We start from the raw sequence: 16,922 nt of genomic DNA, 5'->3' as shown, positions 1-16,922 counted from the left end.
ATCATTCTTAAAAAGACTATCCTTGTCCCACTGAATGACCTTTACACATCTTAAAAATCAGTTCTTCATATATGTGCAAGTCTATTTCTGGTTTCTATTCTGCTCTATAGATATATTTGCATATTTTTGCATCAACACCTCATTGTCTTAATTAAAGATTTTATTTATTTATTTGTCAGAGAGAGAGCACACAAGCAAGGGAAAAGACAGGCAGAGGAAGAAACAGACTCCCTGCTGAGCAAGGAGACCAATGCAGGACTCGATCCCAGGACCCTGGGATCATGACCTGAGCCAAAGACAGATGCTTAACGGACTGAGCCACCCAGGCGTCCCTCATTGTCCTAATTATATTGGCTTTATAAAGTCTTAAAATTGGGTAGTGTTAACTCTCCAACTTTTTTCATTTTCAAAGTTAGACTATTTTATATTCTAGGCCCTTTGATTTTCATATGAAATCAGTATGTCAAGTTCTACAGAAATGAGATTTTGAGTGGGACTGTATTTAAAATATTTATCAATTTAGAGAGAACGGAGATCTTAATAATGTACCACTCATCTAGCAACATGGTATATCTTTCCATTTACTTACATATTCTTTAATTCTTTTCAGCAGCATCTTATAGTTTTAAGTGAACAGGTCTTTGCCATCTTTTGTCAGATTTAACCCTACATATTTCATATTTTTATGCTATTTTAAGTTGAATTATCTTAAAATTTCAATTTCTGACATAAAACTTCAATTTATATTTTTATATGGATTTTATATCCTACTAGTCTTGCTATACTCACTTATTAGTTTTAATTAGTTTCCTTGCACATTTTGTTGGTTTTTCTACAGAGATGACAATGTCGTCTCCAAATACAGAGAGCTTTGTTTCTTCCTGTCTTTACAACTTTTCTTTTTCTTCTTGACTGTACAGGCTAGAAACTCCAATGTGATGTTGAACAGAAGTGATTGGAGTGCAGATCCTTGTCTTGTCCATAGTCATATAAGGAAAGCATTTAGCACTTTACCATTAAGTAGGTTTTTCCTAGATGCCTTTCAACAGGCTAATAAAGTTCTATCTTCTACTAGCACTATGCTGAAAGTTTTTCTTTTTGAAAAATCAGGAATCGATAATGGATTTTTCAAATGCTTTTCTGTATCTATTAATATAATATGTTTTCCCCTTTTTGTTTTATTAATATGAATTACATTTCTTGACTTCAGAATGTTATACCAGTCCTGAATTCCTGGGATAAAGGCAACTTATTCAAAATACATTAACTTTTTTAAAAAAAGATTTTATTTACTTATTTGAGGGGGGAAGCATGACCGGAGGGCGGGGGCAGAGGGAGAACAGACTCCTGGCTGAGCAGAGAGTCTGTTGTGAGGCTCAGTTCCAGGCCCCTGGAATCATTACCTGAGTCAAAGTCAGTCGCTTAACTGACTGAGCCACCCAGGCGCTAAAATGTATTAACTTTTTAATATACTGCTAGGTTTTAATATATTATGTCTTTGGTTTGTTATCAAGTAATGCTGACCTCATTATGAGTTGGGAAGTATTCCCTTCTCTTCAATTTTTCTGGAAGAATTTGTTTAGTAGAATTTACCAGTGAAAAAGCTGTCTAATTATGAAGTTTTCTTTGTGGGAAGTGATTTAGCTACAAATTCATTTTCTTCATAGTTATAGGCTATTCAGATGACCTACTGCTGCTGCTGCTGCTTCTTTTTTTTCCTTCTGTTGCTTCTTAAATTTGGTAGTCTGAGTCTTTCAAAGAACTTGTCCATCTTACCTTAACAAGCATAAAGTTGTTCACATTATTTCCTTCTAATATTTTTTAATATCTATTGACTTTATTGTGTTGTCTCCTAATTCCTGACATGGATAGGTTATATTCTCTTCTTTTTACCCCTGATCAATTTTCTGTTACAGATTTTTTAATTTCACTGACTTTCTCAAAGAACCAGCTTAAGGGTTCATTGATTTTCTCTACTGTTTTCACTATTTTACTGATTTCTGTTTTGATCTTTATAAATTTCTTTCTTCTATTTTAATATTTTATTTTATAAGTAATCTCTAACTCCAATATGGGGCTTGAACTCACAACCCTAAGGTCAAGAGCCGCACATACTCCACCAACTGAGCCAGCCAGGTGAGTTTTAAGAGGGAATTTAATTCCCTCTTCTTAGTTTCCTAAAGTGGAAGCTGAGGGTAATGATGTGATACTTTTTGTTTTTTCGAATACAGGTATCCTGTGCTTTTCAAAAGTTTGCATTATACCACTTGACTTCTATGAAATACCTACATTAGTACTTGTTTTTTGCTAATTAAAAGAAATCTGAAAACCACTATCTGTTTTATTTTTTGGAAAATAAAAAAACATGAAATACTAAAAAAACAAAAACAATCTATTATTTTGTAATTTGCCTGTTGTTTGTTTTCTTAGGTAGTAGGGTAAATCCATTTTTATTATTCCACCTCAGTCACAAGTGGAAGTGAAATCTTGATGATTTTAATTCATTACTTTTTAAGATTCATTTCCTTTAAAATCTATTTGGTACCAGTGCAAAAGGCCAAGATTTTATCGCTTCACTTAGATTACTGTAGCAGCTTCCTCTAATTGCCTTGTCTAAGGTTTTGTCCCCCTTAAATTCTTCCTCCACACAGTAACCTGAGTAATGTAAGTAATATAATATACTTATTTTTATCTACTTTAAAAATCTTTTAATGATCCCATTACCTATAGGATAAGATTTAATTTCCTTAAGACAGTATATAAACTTCATGACTTAAGTCTGCAGAACTTTGCAGCCACCTCCACATGCCAAACTTTAAATACCAGCAATGATGAATTGTACTCACTTTTCATCCTCAGCATGTTGTTTCTGATCTCTGTGCATTTGCTTATATTGTTACCTCTGCCCAGAAATACTGCTTTCTCTTCTTCCTCTCTAGCTAATTTTTTAACCTTGAAGTTTCACCTTAGGTGTTACCTTCTTCTGGGAGCATCACCCTTCAGCTTGGGATAGAAGCTCCTTTAACACTTGTGCATACTTTTAACTTAGTATGTTATAATATAATTATGTTCATGGGCTGGTCTCTTCCACTACACTGTAAGCTACTTGAAGGCAAGTTTTATATCTTAATCAACTTTGGGAACCCAATGAGAGACATACCACTTGGCACATAACAGATGCATAATAAATCCATATGGAACTGGAAGAGTCAATTATTACAACTGTGTATACTCTTTTTTCCATTTTAAGCTGGAAAACATTGCCCATTAGTTCTTTTATGCCATTCTGAAGCACCTGGTGTAACAGTAAGTTTGCAATTTGCTAAATAAATATATGATTAAGCATTTTTTATTGTGATCCTAATATTTTTCTTCAGATATTACCATATTTCTTCTCTAAGTCTGAGATTGGTCTAAAATCTTCTTAAGCTCTGAGATACCAATTCAACAATAAACTTCCAGGCTTTGATGGTATTTTATATTCTTTTCTAAAAGACAGTGGTAATAACAGGGTTCTTGAAGTATCTTTTACAAATCATATGTAATTGATGAATTCAGCAAAACTGGAATAAAACTGGTAATGCTTCTGGACTAAAAGTTAAAAATTATAAATACTTTGATAAATACTTTGTAAAACCAAATCACCTGTTGATCTGTAGTATGCTCTGGAGCAGAGTCATGACTGTAGATCCTATTTGAACATTGTCAGTTTGAAGTAAGTGCAAGAAATGATCACTTTGTAGTACTAAAAGAGAAAAAAAATTAAAATTAAAAGATTCTTTGATACAATTGGGGTTCATTTGTCTTTTTAAAACCAGATCAAAGCATGATCATTTCTGCTAACATTCCTGCTTTTGTATACTTTACAATAAAGAAGATTTTTAGATGGGCAGTTTAAGTAACCATAAATAAGTCTTTCCATTTTATGAAAGGTATAAATAGAAAGCATCCAAAAATACTAAGCTAAGACTCTACTGTAGTCTCCCATTGAATAAGAAACAAAATAAAACATATCCTAAATTTGAATCTCTTTCTAGCATTAAATTTCAGTGAATAAAATGAAATTTCCTGTGAAGAAGAGAAAATATGAAGGAATGGAAATGGTACATATGACTGTAAACAGTGGCTTACATCCATAAAATACTGAATTATTTTATACAGTGTACCATGTTTGCTAATATTTTGTCTTAAATAATAATGAAATTATTACTTACAAAACAACACTTGTTTTTACTGGCTTATAATTTTTAGGATCTGAACAGCCAGTTACGAAGACCTGACACTGGATGCTTATTCAAGCTGTTTAACCTCTCAGAACATGTATTTCTTCATCTGTAAAGCTAGAACAGCTCTCTCACAGACTATTGCAGAATGCCCTAGAACAGGGTAGGTTCCCTGTAAATGTCAGTTTCTATTCCCTTCTCCATTAATTGATCAGAATTTTAATTAAAATAGGATCAGGTGGGACGCCTGGGTGGCTCAGTTGGTTAAGCAGCTGCCTTTGGCTCAGGTCGTGATTCCAGCATCCTGGGATTGTGTCCCAGTCCCAGTGTCCTGGGATCGAGTCCCACATTGGACTCCTTGCTCTGCAGGGAGCCTGCTTCTCTCTCTGACTCTTCCTGCCACTCTGTCTGCCTGTGCTCACTCTCGCTCTCTCTCTCTGACAAATAAATAAATAAAATCTTTAAAAAAAAAAAAATAAAGTAGGATCAGGTATGCAGACAAAGCATACCTGTAAATACCATCCAAGTTCCATGAAACTTTACTATTTTCCTTTTTCTCTCCTGAGAGAACATATTTGATTTTTCACATATTAATTACTTTCCTATTTACAGAGTCCAAAATTTAATATTTTACTAAAGATCAATTTTATAACATTTAACAACTTCAAAAAAATCAATTCCACTACTACTAAATATTTCTATGGTTTCTTATTTTCTATTACTTCACTAGTGAAAACATTCTTTTCTATAACTGGGAAAAGTATATTATTTCATTTTTGTCTACTTAAAGATGTTTTATTCGTAACTTTTTTTAACTCTGAATTCACTGAACTCATGTACTAGGTAGTATATATATATCTTTTTTCTATATTAAAAAAGTTATGCTACAATAATTTAATAAACAGTCATTCCATTTTATTTTTACAATGTTTGCTTTATATTATTATAAATAATATATACAAATATAATTTATATAATAATATAAATAAAAACTCAATAAGACTTATACTTGGAGCCCTTATTTTGTTTCTCAAGTGTAGTTGTTTCATTGAGTTTCAAATAGCTATTTGGTCTCCCCCAAAAAACTGATACTTTTGCCCATTTAAACTTTTTATAATGAAAGCTTCAAGCCTACACAAGAGAGAATAATATCATGACTCTGCATGTACCGGTCATTCAATCTTATCAGTGATCAACTTATGGCCAATCTTATGTCACCTAGCCCATTCATTTCTAGCCTCCCATTTTATTCTGAAGCAAATCCAAGATAACAACTTATTTCATTCACAAGTATTTCAATATATATTCCCAAAAGATATGAATTATTTAAAAATATAACCATTATCTAACCTATATAATCATGATTCCTTAATTTTATCACAAATATTCAGTCAGTGCTCCAATTTCCAAATATTATACAAATTTTTAAGTTTGTCTGAATCAAGATCCAAATAAGATCCACCCATTGCACATATTATACATTGTAACTGGTTATCTTCCAAATTTAATCTAAGGATTCCCCCTCTACCATTTTTTCCCCCTTAGGTTTTATTTAGTGACAAAACTATGTCAATTGTCCTTTAAGCTTCCCACAAACTAGTTTTGTTAATTACATCTGTGGGTTGTAATTTAATGTTTCTCTGACCTTCTATAAATTGGTAATTGGAACTGGGGGATCAAAATGATGCAGGTTTGAATTTTTGACATCTACATTTCATATGTGAGGTTATGATGAGCCATTAGGAGGTACTTCTGAAATTTTGACAATGGATGATTAACTCCTAAATTTGTTCATTCATTAATAGTTGTACACTGGTCATATTCTACCTTTCCTTCCTCACCTATTAGCTGGAATACTTCTATAAAGAGAAATTTCTCCTCATTGATACATAAGAAAGGGCCAGATAAATGGATTCTTCATTTACCAGTTTTTGAAATGAATTGGTTCTCTAATGATAATTTTAATAGACTCACTATATTTGATGTGTTTCAATCCTCAGCAGTTATTATCCTATTACTGTTCAAATTTCCCATTTTTGGCTAATAGAAACCTCCTTATTTTGGCTCCTCAGTCCTTTTCACAGAATCCTAATAAACTCTGATTGCATCCTTTTTATCAGACACATGAAAAAATGCTCATCATCATTAGCCCTCAGGGAGATTCAAATTAAAATCACATTGAGATATCACCTTACACCAGTTAGAATGGCCAAAATTAACAAAACAGGAAACAACATGTGTTGGAGAGGATGTGGAGAAAGGGGAACCCTCTTACACTGTTGGTGGGAATGCAAGTTGGTGCAGCCTCTTTGGAGAACAGTGTGGAGATTCCTCAAGAAATTAAAAATAGAGCTTCCCTACGACCCTGCAATTGCACTCCTGGGTATTTACCCCAAAGATACAGATGTCGTGAAAAGAAGGGCCATCTGTACCCCAATGTTTATAGCAGCAATGGCCACAGTCACCAAACTATGGAAAGAACCAAGATGCCCTTCAACGGATGAATGGATAAGGAAGATGTGGTCCATATACACTATGGAGTATTATGCCTCCATCAGAAAGGATGAATACCCAACTTTTGTAGCAACATGGACGGGACTGGAAGAGATTATGCTGAGTGAAATCAGTCAAGCAGAGAGAGTCAATTATCATATGGTTTCACTCAGTTGTGGAGCATAACCAATAGCATGGAGGACAAGGGGCATTAGAGAGGAGTAGGGAATTTGGGTAAATTGGAAGGGGAGGTGAACCATGAGAGACTATGGACTCTGAAAAACAGTCTGAGGGGTTTGAAGTGGCGGGGGGGTGGGAGGTTGGGGTACCAGGTGGTGGGTATTATAGAGGGCACAGCTTGCATGGAGCACTGGGTGTGGTGAAAAAATAATGAATACTGTTTTTCTGAAAATAAATAAATTGGGAAAAAACACAAAAAACACACAAACACACACAAAAAAAATACTTCAGGGTTACCTTGCATATTTTTTACCCCAGACATAAGAGTCAGCCTTTTCTCCAAAAAGTTGATTCTTTTTAGAGAGAAATACTGGAGACCCCAATTTTGTAAATGAATTTCACAACCATTTGGTTTTAATACATTACTGATATTTTAAACCTATAGACTGACCTGAAGAACACTGTCATTTTGTTACAGCTATTATTTAAAAAAAAAAAAAAATGGCTTATTTTAAAAGTTGTATTCAGGTGTTCTCTCTCTTGCTGTCTCTCTTTTTACTAGGTCTTTTACATTATACTATAGTAAAACTAAGTACTTCATGTTTTTGATAAAAGTTGTTTAAATTGGGAACTTTATTTGTTTCATAATGGGGAAACTAAAAGGTAAAGCTTTAAAAGAAAAGGAAGTATCTAAGTATTGAGAGAGAGAGACAGAGACACTGTTCTTTGGGGAATCATCGGACTTGGTTTCTGCATTATCTTCAAATGGATAGAACTCAAATAATGAATCATGGAACACTACATCAAAAACTAATGAGGTACCAGGTGGTGGGTATTAGAGAGGGCACAAATTGCATGGAGCACTGGGTGTGGTGCAAAAATAATGAATACTGTTATGCTGAAAATAAAACAAACAAAAAAACAACACAAAAACCTCCAAAAAACCCAAAAACCTCTAAGAAAACCCCCCAAAACTAATGAGTTGGGGCACCTGGGTGGCTCAGTGGGTTAAGCCTCTGCCTTCAGCTTGGGTCATGATCTCAGGGTCCTGGGATTGAGCCCCGCATTGGGCTCTCTGCTCAGCAGGGAGCCTGCTTCCCCCTCTCTCTCTCTGCCTGCCTCTCCACCTACTTGTGATCTCTTTGTCAAATAAATAAATAAAATCTTTAAAAACAAAGCAAAACAAAACAAAAAACTAATGAGGTACTGTATAGTGACGAACATAATTTAAAAAATGGATATAACTACCCAAAGTATTAGTTATACTAATTGAAGAGGTTGCCTTTAGAAGATGGGAAATGAAGTGAGGCACAAGGACCAGGACTGTGTTCTTAAGAATCCACAGAGAACTGGGGCGCCTGGGTGGCTCAGTGGGTTAAAGCCTCTGCCTTCAGCTCAGGTCATGATCTCAGGGTCCTGGGGTCGAGCCCCATGTCAGGCTCTCTGCTCAGCAGGGAGCCTGATTCCCTCCTCTCTCTGCTGCCTCTCTGCCTACTTGTGATCTCTGTCAAATAAATAAATAAATTCTTTAAAAAAAAAAAAAAAAAAAAAAGAATCCACAGAGAACTATAAAACTATAAACTAAAAGCTATAAAACTAATGCATAGGGTGCCTGGGTGGCTCAGTTGGTTAAAAGTCTGCATTGGACTCAGGTCATGATCTCAGGGTCCTGGGATAAAGCCCAGGGTCAGGCTCCCCAGTTAGTGGGGAGTCTGCTTCTGCCTCTCCCTCTGCCCCTTCCCCCTCTCTTGTGCACACTGTCTCTCAAATAAATAAATAAAATCTTAAAAAAAAAAACAACTAAGGTATATTTATATTTCTCAATGTAAGTGCAGAAATATCCTGTAAAATAACTTTCAAGGTCAGTAAAAATTTCAATATATAAAAGCTTACTCTTAGAATAGACTACGAATTAAGTCATATCTACTCTGTACAGATTTCTCTCACAGTAAGCCTAAAAAACAGGTGTAATCTTTAGAATTTTGAAAAAAATTTCCCTAAATTGTAAAGATTATCATTAATTCTTATCTTGGATTTGCTAAATAGAAAAAGCTAAGAAGAAAATTATATTTAAGCAATTTTCTCTTTAATATTCACATTGTCAATGCTGGCTATTTAAAGCTGGAATTTCCAAATGGGCTTTTATTTTTTTGCATGTGGAGTTATTTCAATGTAGTTTTGTTTAACTGTGGTTATTTGTAAAGTTAATAGATGTATTTATTTTGAGAAAAAAAATCAAGTTGTTAGCAGGTACTTTACAATGACTATCAGTTACCTTAAAAATCTTTCTCTTACCATTGTGGATGAGTTGAACATGGCCTCCCAAGAGCCAGAAGAGAGAATCAGTCACAATTTGGAATGAATGTAGTAATTCATCTTTTTCTTCACCCTTAATACACACACACAAACCCAATTTACTTTTCTGTAATTGCTTTATTTAAAAAAAAAAGAGAAACTTGTCTCTGGGGAGTCAGAGGACCTGGTTCCCAGATCTTAGCTATTCATGATTTTATAGTCTTTAGTTTCTTAATTTATAAAATGTGTGTTATGGTAGAGTAGTAACACAAATTCCCATGTGCCACTTTAATTAACTTGAATTAATTAAATCTAGAAATGTGTAAAATTTATTTAATGCTAACATCCCTCAAAATGCCAATGGAGATGCTGGAAGAATTTGTGAGCTATTACATAGAAAGCCTATACTCTACTACTAAGTTTAATTCCCTACCTACAATATTTTTTTTTCCAATTTCTTTGTGGTATATATTTTATTTTTTTTTATTATTAACATAGAATGTACTGTGTCAAGGGTACAGTTCTGTGATTTACCAGTCTTACACAATACACAGTGCTCACCACAACACATACCCTCCCCAATGTCCATCACCCAGTCACCCCATCCTTCCCACCCCCCCTCTATTCCAGCAACCCTCAGTTTGTTTCCTGAGATTAAATGTCTCTTATGGTTTGTCTCCCTCTCTGGTTTCGCTTTGTTTCATTTTTCCCTCTCTTCCCCTATGATCTTCTGCCTTGTTTCTTATACTGAAACCACTATCTTATCCATATTATCTCATTCAATTTCACTCATAATTTAATTTTTTTTTTTTAGTTGGAAGACACATCTCAGGTTTTCTGTAAGAAATATCTTAAGATCTGGTCTACTTTACTAGCCTAGGCATGAAGTACAAGACTGTGTCTATTCCTTATCTACTTAAAGCACCTCAACTGGAATTTAATATCCCATGATGACTTAGTTATTTCTCTTCATAATTCATGAAAGTTGTGAATCTGCTCAACCTTTAATATAGCAGTAGGCCCAAATGTATATATAGCCAAGAACTACTACAAGATAAAAGAATTTCAGCCTTATAAACTTGTGATTCCTATAGGTCCTATAATCAAATTGAGCTGACATTCACAGAACATTCCACACAACAAACGCAGAGTTCACATTCAAGTATAGAGGCAGTCCTTGCTTTTTGCATGGTACCATGTTAAATGAACTTGAGCATACCAAAATCTTTACATGTTTCTAATATGAATGAGTTTCAATTAAGGTGGCACTGTACAAAGCAAAGACAGCTTATAATGAAACATTCACCAAGATAAAAGGGCCATAAAACAAGTGAGAAAAAATTTCAAAGGATTGAAATGATACAGAGTATGTTATCTGACCACCAAAGAATTAAGGTTGAAACTGGTAACAATAAAACATCAAGAAAATTCATTCAAATGTGGAATTTAAGAAATAGAACAAACGAGCACAGGGGGAAAAAGGAGGAAAACCAAGAAACAGACTCTTTAACTATAGAGAACAAACTGATGGTTACCAGAGGGGAGGTGGGTGGGCAGATGGGCTAAATAGGTGATGGGGATTATGAAATGCACTTGTGATGAGCACCAAGTGCTGTATGAAGTGTACAATCACTAAATTGTAAACCTGAAACTAATATTACACTGCATGCTAACTAGCTGGAATTTAAATAAAAACTTTTAAAAAAATTCTCAAATATTTGGAAATTAAGCAACTTACTTCTAAGTAACTGACAGCTAAAAAAAAAAAAAAAAAAGATAGTACATATAGCATTCAGCATAATCCACCCAAAAAAAGCTTGTTGAATTAAACAAGCCCTATGTTTGGGTTGAAATATTTCAACTGCAGAAGATCTGAAAGATCAGGGGCACCTGGGTGGCTCAGTGGGTTAATCCTCTGCCTTCGGCTCAGGTCTTGATCCCAGGGTCCTGGGACTGAGCCTCACATTTGGCTCCCTGCATAGCAGGGAACCTGCTTCCCCCTCTCTCTCTGCCTACTTGTGACCTTTCTCTCTCTCTCTAAGTCAAATAAATTTTTAAAATCGTAAAAAAATTTTTTTTCAAAAAAAAAAAATGAAGATCTGAAAGATCAAATAGAAAAAGTTCACCTTTAATGTTCTTGCCACGGAAGCTATTAGGAAAGTGCTGGGCCACAGAACAAGACTTTCCTCCACTCTTAATTAAAGTAAAAGTTATGTTTTAGGAAGATGCTATGGAAATAAATATCTATAGGTGCTGCTTAAAGTTAAGAAGCAAGGCAAATCCTTCAAAGTCTTACAGTATGCTTCAGCCAACATTTTAAAATTTCATACCTAGAGATTATTTTTTGTTATAATTTTAAAAATGTTTGAATCCACTACTCTAATTGTACTTTCAGCCAAGTACTGCACATGTGAAAAACAATGTGGAACATCTTCTCAAGAGTTTTGGCTATTAAAACACTAAATAAACACATATACCTTAGCCGCATTGATGAAACATGTTTGCAATCGTCTCCCCAAAACCAGAAAATTTTCTGCAGCTGATGGGAGTAATTCATTGTAAAATTCCTCTGCATCTTCTCCTGGCTCCAAGCCCACACAGCAATGGCTGAAATAAGAGCACAAATCTGTGACTAAATTTGTGTTAATAAAGGAGAGAAAGTCATTTAGAGAAATGAATCCTCCTGAAACTGCTCATAAAGGTCAGTCCCTGGATATAAGATGGGTATACTCAACCCTCAATAATAAAAATTATTTGTGTAGACTACTATTAACAAGAGTCCCTAACCCAAGAATGGTCTCTAATTAGTAAATATTGCTATCAGACACTTTTCAACATAATGTGAAGACACTGATAAACAATAGTGACTACCCGTAAGTATGCTAAAAACTTAACTGGTGAATGAATGCTCAATTTGCGCTTTTTTTTGTACACCAGTCCTAAAGTAATGGCCAAATGCTAACATAGATCTGTTTCTCTTTCTATTTTGGTCGCTAAAGTTAATTATTTAAGAGTGTCTATTTTGATTGTGAACATTAATAAATAAAAATTGTTTTTTGTACATTCACAAACACGGGGATTTCTTAATATTTGGATTCCACCCCAGAGAGCCTTAATATTTTCATGAGCCAAAATATCTAATCAAAACAAAGTCTTTATTTACTTAAGGAAATAATCTTGAAAATTAAAGTATAAGAAAAGAACATTATGTACATTTGTTAATTGTTTTTTCTAACTATACACCTTGAATCTGGCCTTTACGTAGTAACAAATTAGGAAAAGCAGTTTTGAAAGGTAAGATCAGTTAGTAATGCATGTTTTTAGCGACTTAATTGGGAAGTAGCTTAGGCACTGAGAACAACTGGTTTATTTTTTTGCCTTTTTAAAAAATAAATGATTTTGATCTTTTCTCTCAATTTCTAGCATGATGCTTCTGAATTTTATTCACAGAATTTTGGTTACCTAATGAAATACACAATTGAGATAACTAAGTCAATACAGCATGGAACAACTAGTTTCTACATCTGTTCTCCTGTAGTATTTTGCTTTATCTTTCATTTCACACCTCTTTCATTCAACCTTGTATGATAATGTCACATAACTGCCATCTCATCTCTATTCTAAGTTTTTCCAGTGTAGAGTCGGAGCCTTAGTATCTTCATTTCTTCATATATTCTTTAATCAATAAAGAATCTGTTAGGTACTTGAGACTCAGTGGTAAGCAAAAGACACGATTATCATCTTCATAGGACATATGCAGCAAAATTTTAGACAGTGAAATATTCACAAATATAGTTAAAAATAATAATGTATGGTATGAAGGAAAAGTACAACCATACTTACCACAAAGAAAGTTGCCAGTGCTTATTAACCAGATGAGTAAAAAGAAGCAAATGTTATAAATAAGAATCTACTACTACATCCCTCAGGAACAAGTGGACTTATCACTTCACTTTACCTTAATATCTGTGTAAGCTGAGAAATTGTAGTCCAACCTCCCTGGATTCGAGAACAATCTTGACTGAGCACCAAAAGGCAATACTGAATGAGATCATAACAATATATATCTTGTTTGATTTTCTTCAACTCTGAGCTTCCTAAAGGTGTGTTGTTTATTATTTCTAAGGCAAAAGCAAATAGAATATACTTATTTTTGCTCAATAAATCCAAGAGCTTTTTGTATTTTTATAGTTTGAATAACAACTAAAAACACTTTTAAAAAGAAAACAAATCACTGCTTTATCACAAAGTTAAAATTTCTCTGAGCAAGTTAGAAACAAATGCCAAAACTATACCCATGATGGAATTATTCTATTACTTAAACAATGTTAGCCAATCACAAAAAGATTTTCTTACATTTTTTTTTTTTTAACATTTATTTATTTTGGGGGGTGGGAGGAGCAGCGGGAGACAGAAAAAGAGTCTTAAGTATACTCTGGGCTGACTGCAGAACCAAATGCAGGGCTTGATTTCATAACCCTGAGATCATGACCCAAGTTGAAACAAAGAGTCAGATGCTCAGCTGACTGCACCACCCAGGGGCCCCAAGATTTTCTTACCTTTTAACTTCAACAGTATAACAGGGACATTCTGCTCAGGACTTTTTGCAACTTCGGCAGCTAGAGATAAGATCCTTGGGTCTGTACCTGTTGGCTTCATTTCTTATATCACCTATATTTTAACAGAATCAGAAAGATAAATGTTAAACAGCACTAAAACATTTGCTCCCTAAATAATGTCTGAAAAACAGTTTCAATATAAATAAAACTTTAAGTTTGCTTTCTTTGGGAAGTGAAGGGTACATTTTTCAATTTCTTTCTTATAGAGGACTCTGGTTTTTCTAACTAAAATATATCTAAAAGAGCTACAGACTCCTATAATTTACTGTGACAGCTACAGCACATATGATTTATCATGCACTAGATGTCATAAATAGTGCTAGACGCTCCATATTCACTCTTTCTAATCTGCACAGCAATCCTGTAATAGAGATTACTTTATCAAAAAGAAACACTAAGTACAGAAAAGAGCTAACATAGGCCTGAAACAAGATTGGCCCCTGGTTGGTGCCTAGGAACTTGGATTTTGGAAGGGTTTCCATCATTCCCTATTAAGAGTGGCTCACTGTGCCTGAAGTGTTTGTGTAAACAATGTGGCTTATGCAGAATGTCTGCTTTCCTTCCAGAAGTTTGAAATTCTAGTAGTTGGGAGTAGAGGATACCCACATGACCATCTTTCAATAAAGACCTTTGTGACTGAGTCTCTACTGAGGTTCTCTGGTAGACAACGCTTCAAAATGTCAGAATTCATTATAGGAAGAATTAAATGTGTCCTATGTAATACACTGGGAGAGGATTCTTGGAAGTTTGCACCTTCCACAGGATTTTGTTCCTTTTGCCTTTTCTCTTTGTTAATTTTGCTTTGTATCCTTTCACTGTGATAAATCACAGCCACAAATATGACTATATCCTAAGAACTCTGAGCCTTCCCAGTGAATCACTGAATCTAGGGTTGGTCTTGGGGATCCCCAATATACAACTCCGAAACGAAATGTAATTACAAGATAACAAAAGCTTGTTTACAAATAGCATAATAAATAAAATTATCTTAAAATTAAATAAAAAATGCATCCCAATTCATTAAAACTTTACAAAAAAATTTTAAGGCATTCAAAGCTCAAAGATATCATTATTTAATGAAAAGTACAATCTTTACTTATATTTACTTACATGAATTAAGTACAGGGCTAAATACTTTTATATACATCATCTTATTAAATCTTCACAACAGGAGTATGAGGTAGAGCCTGTAATCATCTCATTTTACAGATATGAAAAATAAAGCTTCAAGAAGAAATTTACCATAATTCCACCAGCATATGATGGAGTTGGTATTCAAATCCAGATCAGTCTGACTTCAAAGTCTATGGTTTTAGCTACAATGTTAATTATCTTCCCTTCCATGTAAAACAGTAAAAAACACAAAATGTATTCCCAAATGACACTTCTAACTCACTCACTTTTAGCTATTATTCTTCACCACTGGCACCACTTTATACCCAAGACTTGGATATAATACAAGCTTTAAGTAAAATATAAATCACAAAAAAAATTTTGATAAAATCTTAAAAAAAAATTTCTGAAAATATTTCAAAGAAAGCCCACCACAGCTCCTGGTGTCACTCCTGGTGCATAGTAGACATACAACTTTCCAAGAGAGTAGATACAGTTATCTCACTCTTTCCAGTGGCTGCATTAGGCTATGCTTCCTTTATAAGAGTGCATCAAAATATATTTAAACCACATGGGTGTTCAAATGGGTGTTCCAATTTGTATTTCCACTAGCAACACATGAGGGTGCTCATTTTACTAAGCCTTCCTTATTACAAACTGTTATCTTTTACATTTCTGCTAGATGAAAAATGGCATCATCTTGTTTTAATTTGTATTGCTTTGATTATTAGACAAATTAGGCACATCTCATGTTCCCTGTCTGCTTCTTCTTTTATATATTTTCTATTCATATCCTTCAACAATTTATATATTGGTTTCTTCTGTAGAAGCTTTCAGCTTTTGTTATGGATCTGAACACTTTACCTTTTATATTGGCTGTAAACAATTTCTCATTGTCATTTATTAAATATAGTGTCTCTATCACAATTTTACAATTTCCACATACTCAAGTGTAACAATCTTCTATTATATGACATCTACCTTGGTGACATTCTTAGAAAGGTTCTCCCTACCTTAAAATCTAAAATACAGTCTCTTGATTTTTTCTGGTGTTTTTATGGTTAGTTTTAGTGCTATCTTCATTCACATATCTTTATATTTTCAATACACACTTATTCGTGAATGGTGTATGACAGAAACCTAACTATATTTTTTAAGTTAGATGAGGTTATAGATTTGTAGAAAAGAACAAACGCATACAGCTATCATAAATTTCTGAAGTAATATGTCATGAATGATATAAACAAAGCAATCTGAAATGTCACTTGGGTACATCTTTGAACTCTATTTAATTCATTAATCTAATTTTTTTTTTTTAATTTCAGGGCTGGTACAACCTGGTTCATTTTAATACATGTTTGGTGAAAATTCATACCAGTAGGTTTCATGACAGTAAAACTCATATCACCCTTGGTTGCTGCCTTCTTATCTCTTGATTCACTGTCATTTACCCAGGGGCTAGACCAGTGCCTTAACCTATACCTGGTAGGTAGTTAATAAATAAAAGCTGAAGCAGGGAATAAAAGTACAAACTTTGGGCATTTCAAAACTTACTTTTTTTTTAATTTTTATTCTGTTATGTTAGTCACCATACAGTACATCATTAGTTTTTGACATAGCGTTCATGATTCATTGTATATAACACCCAGTGCTCCATGTTCTACAGGCATTTCAAAACTCACTTTTTTTTTTAATTATGTTGTGTTAGTCACCATACAGTACATCATTAGTTTTTGATGTAGTGTTCCATGATTGTATATAACACCCACTGCTCCATGCAATATGTGCCCCCGCTTAATACCCATCACCAGGTTATCCCATTTCCCCACTCCTCTTTCCTCTGAAACCCTCAGTTTCCAGTAGTCCATAGTCTCTCATGGTTTGTTTCCCTTGCTAATTTCACCACGCCCCTTCATTTTTCCCTTCCTTCTCCTAATTTCCTCCATGCTATTCCTTATGCTCCACAAGTAAGTGAAACCACATAATTGACTTTCTCTTA

At 34.1% G+C, this 16,922-nt stretch overlaps 1 protein-coding gene across 2 annotated transcripts in view; it reads right to left on the bottom strand.

Moving 5' to 3' along the window:
- Window positions 1-16,922, bottom strand: part of IQCB1 (IQ motif containing B1) — a 64,840-nt gene that overhangs the window by 45,816 nt on the left and 2,102 nt on the right. Inside the window, exons 3-7 of one of the 2 annotated variants that reach the window (XM_044252240.1) lie at window positions 13,751-13,862; window positions 13,150-13,312; window positions 11,669-11,798; window positions 9,192-9,285; window positions 3,646-3,745 (exon numbers count right to left, since the gene is read on the bottom strand). In XM_044252240.1, the coding sequence (XP_044108175.1) occupies window positions 3,646-3,745; window positions 9,192-9,285; window positions 11,669-11,798; window positions 13,150-13,312; window positions 13,751-13,850 (587 nt within the window). In that variant the 5' untranslated portion in view covers window positions 13,851-13,862. The remainder of the gene's footprint in view (window positions 1-3,645; window positions 3,746-9,191; window positions 9,286-11,668; window positions 11,799-13,149; window positions 13,313-13,750; window positions 13,863-16,922) is intronic. The other variant, XM_044252241.1, reaches the window with a different exon arrangement.

Source organism: Neovison vison, chromosome 6 (assembly GCF_020171115.1).
Source record: "Neovison vison isolate M4711 chromosome 6, ASM_NN_V1, whole genome shotgun sequence".
NCBI lineage: Eukaryota > Metazoa > Chordata > Mammalia > Carnivora > Mustelidae > Neogale > Neogale vison.
The sequence above is the reverse complement of the archived record's forward strand: the minus strand, read 5'-3'. Positions and strand labels throughout refer to the sequence as shown.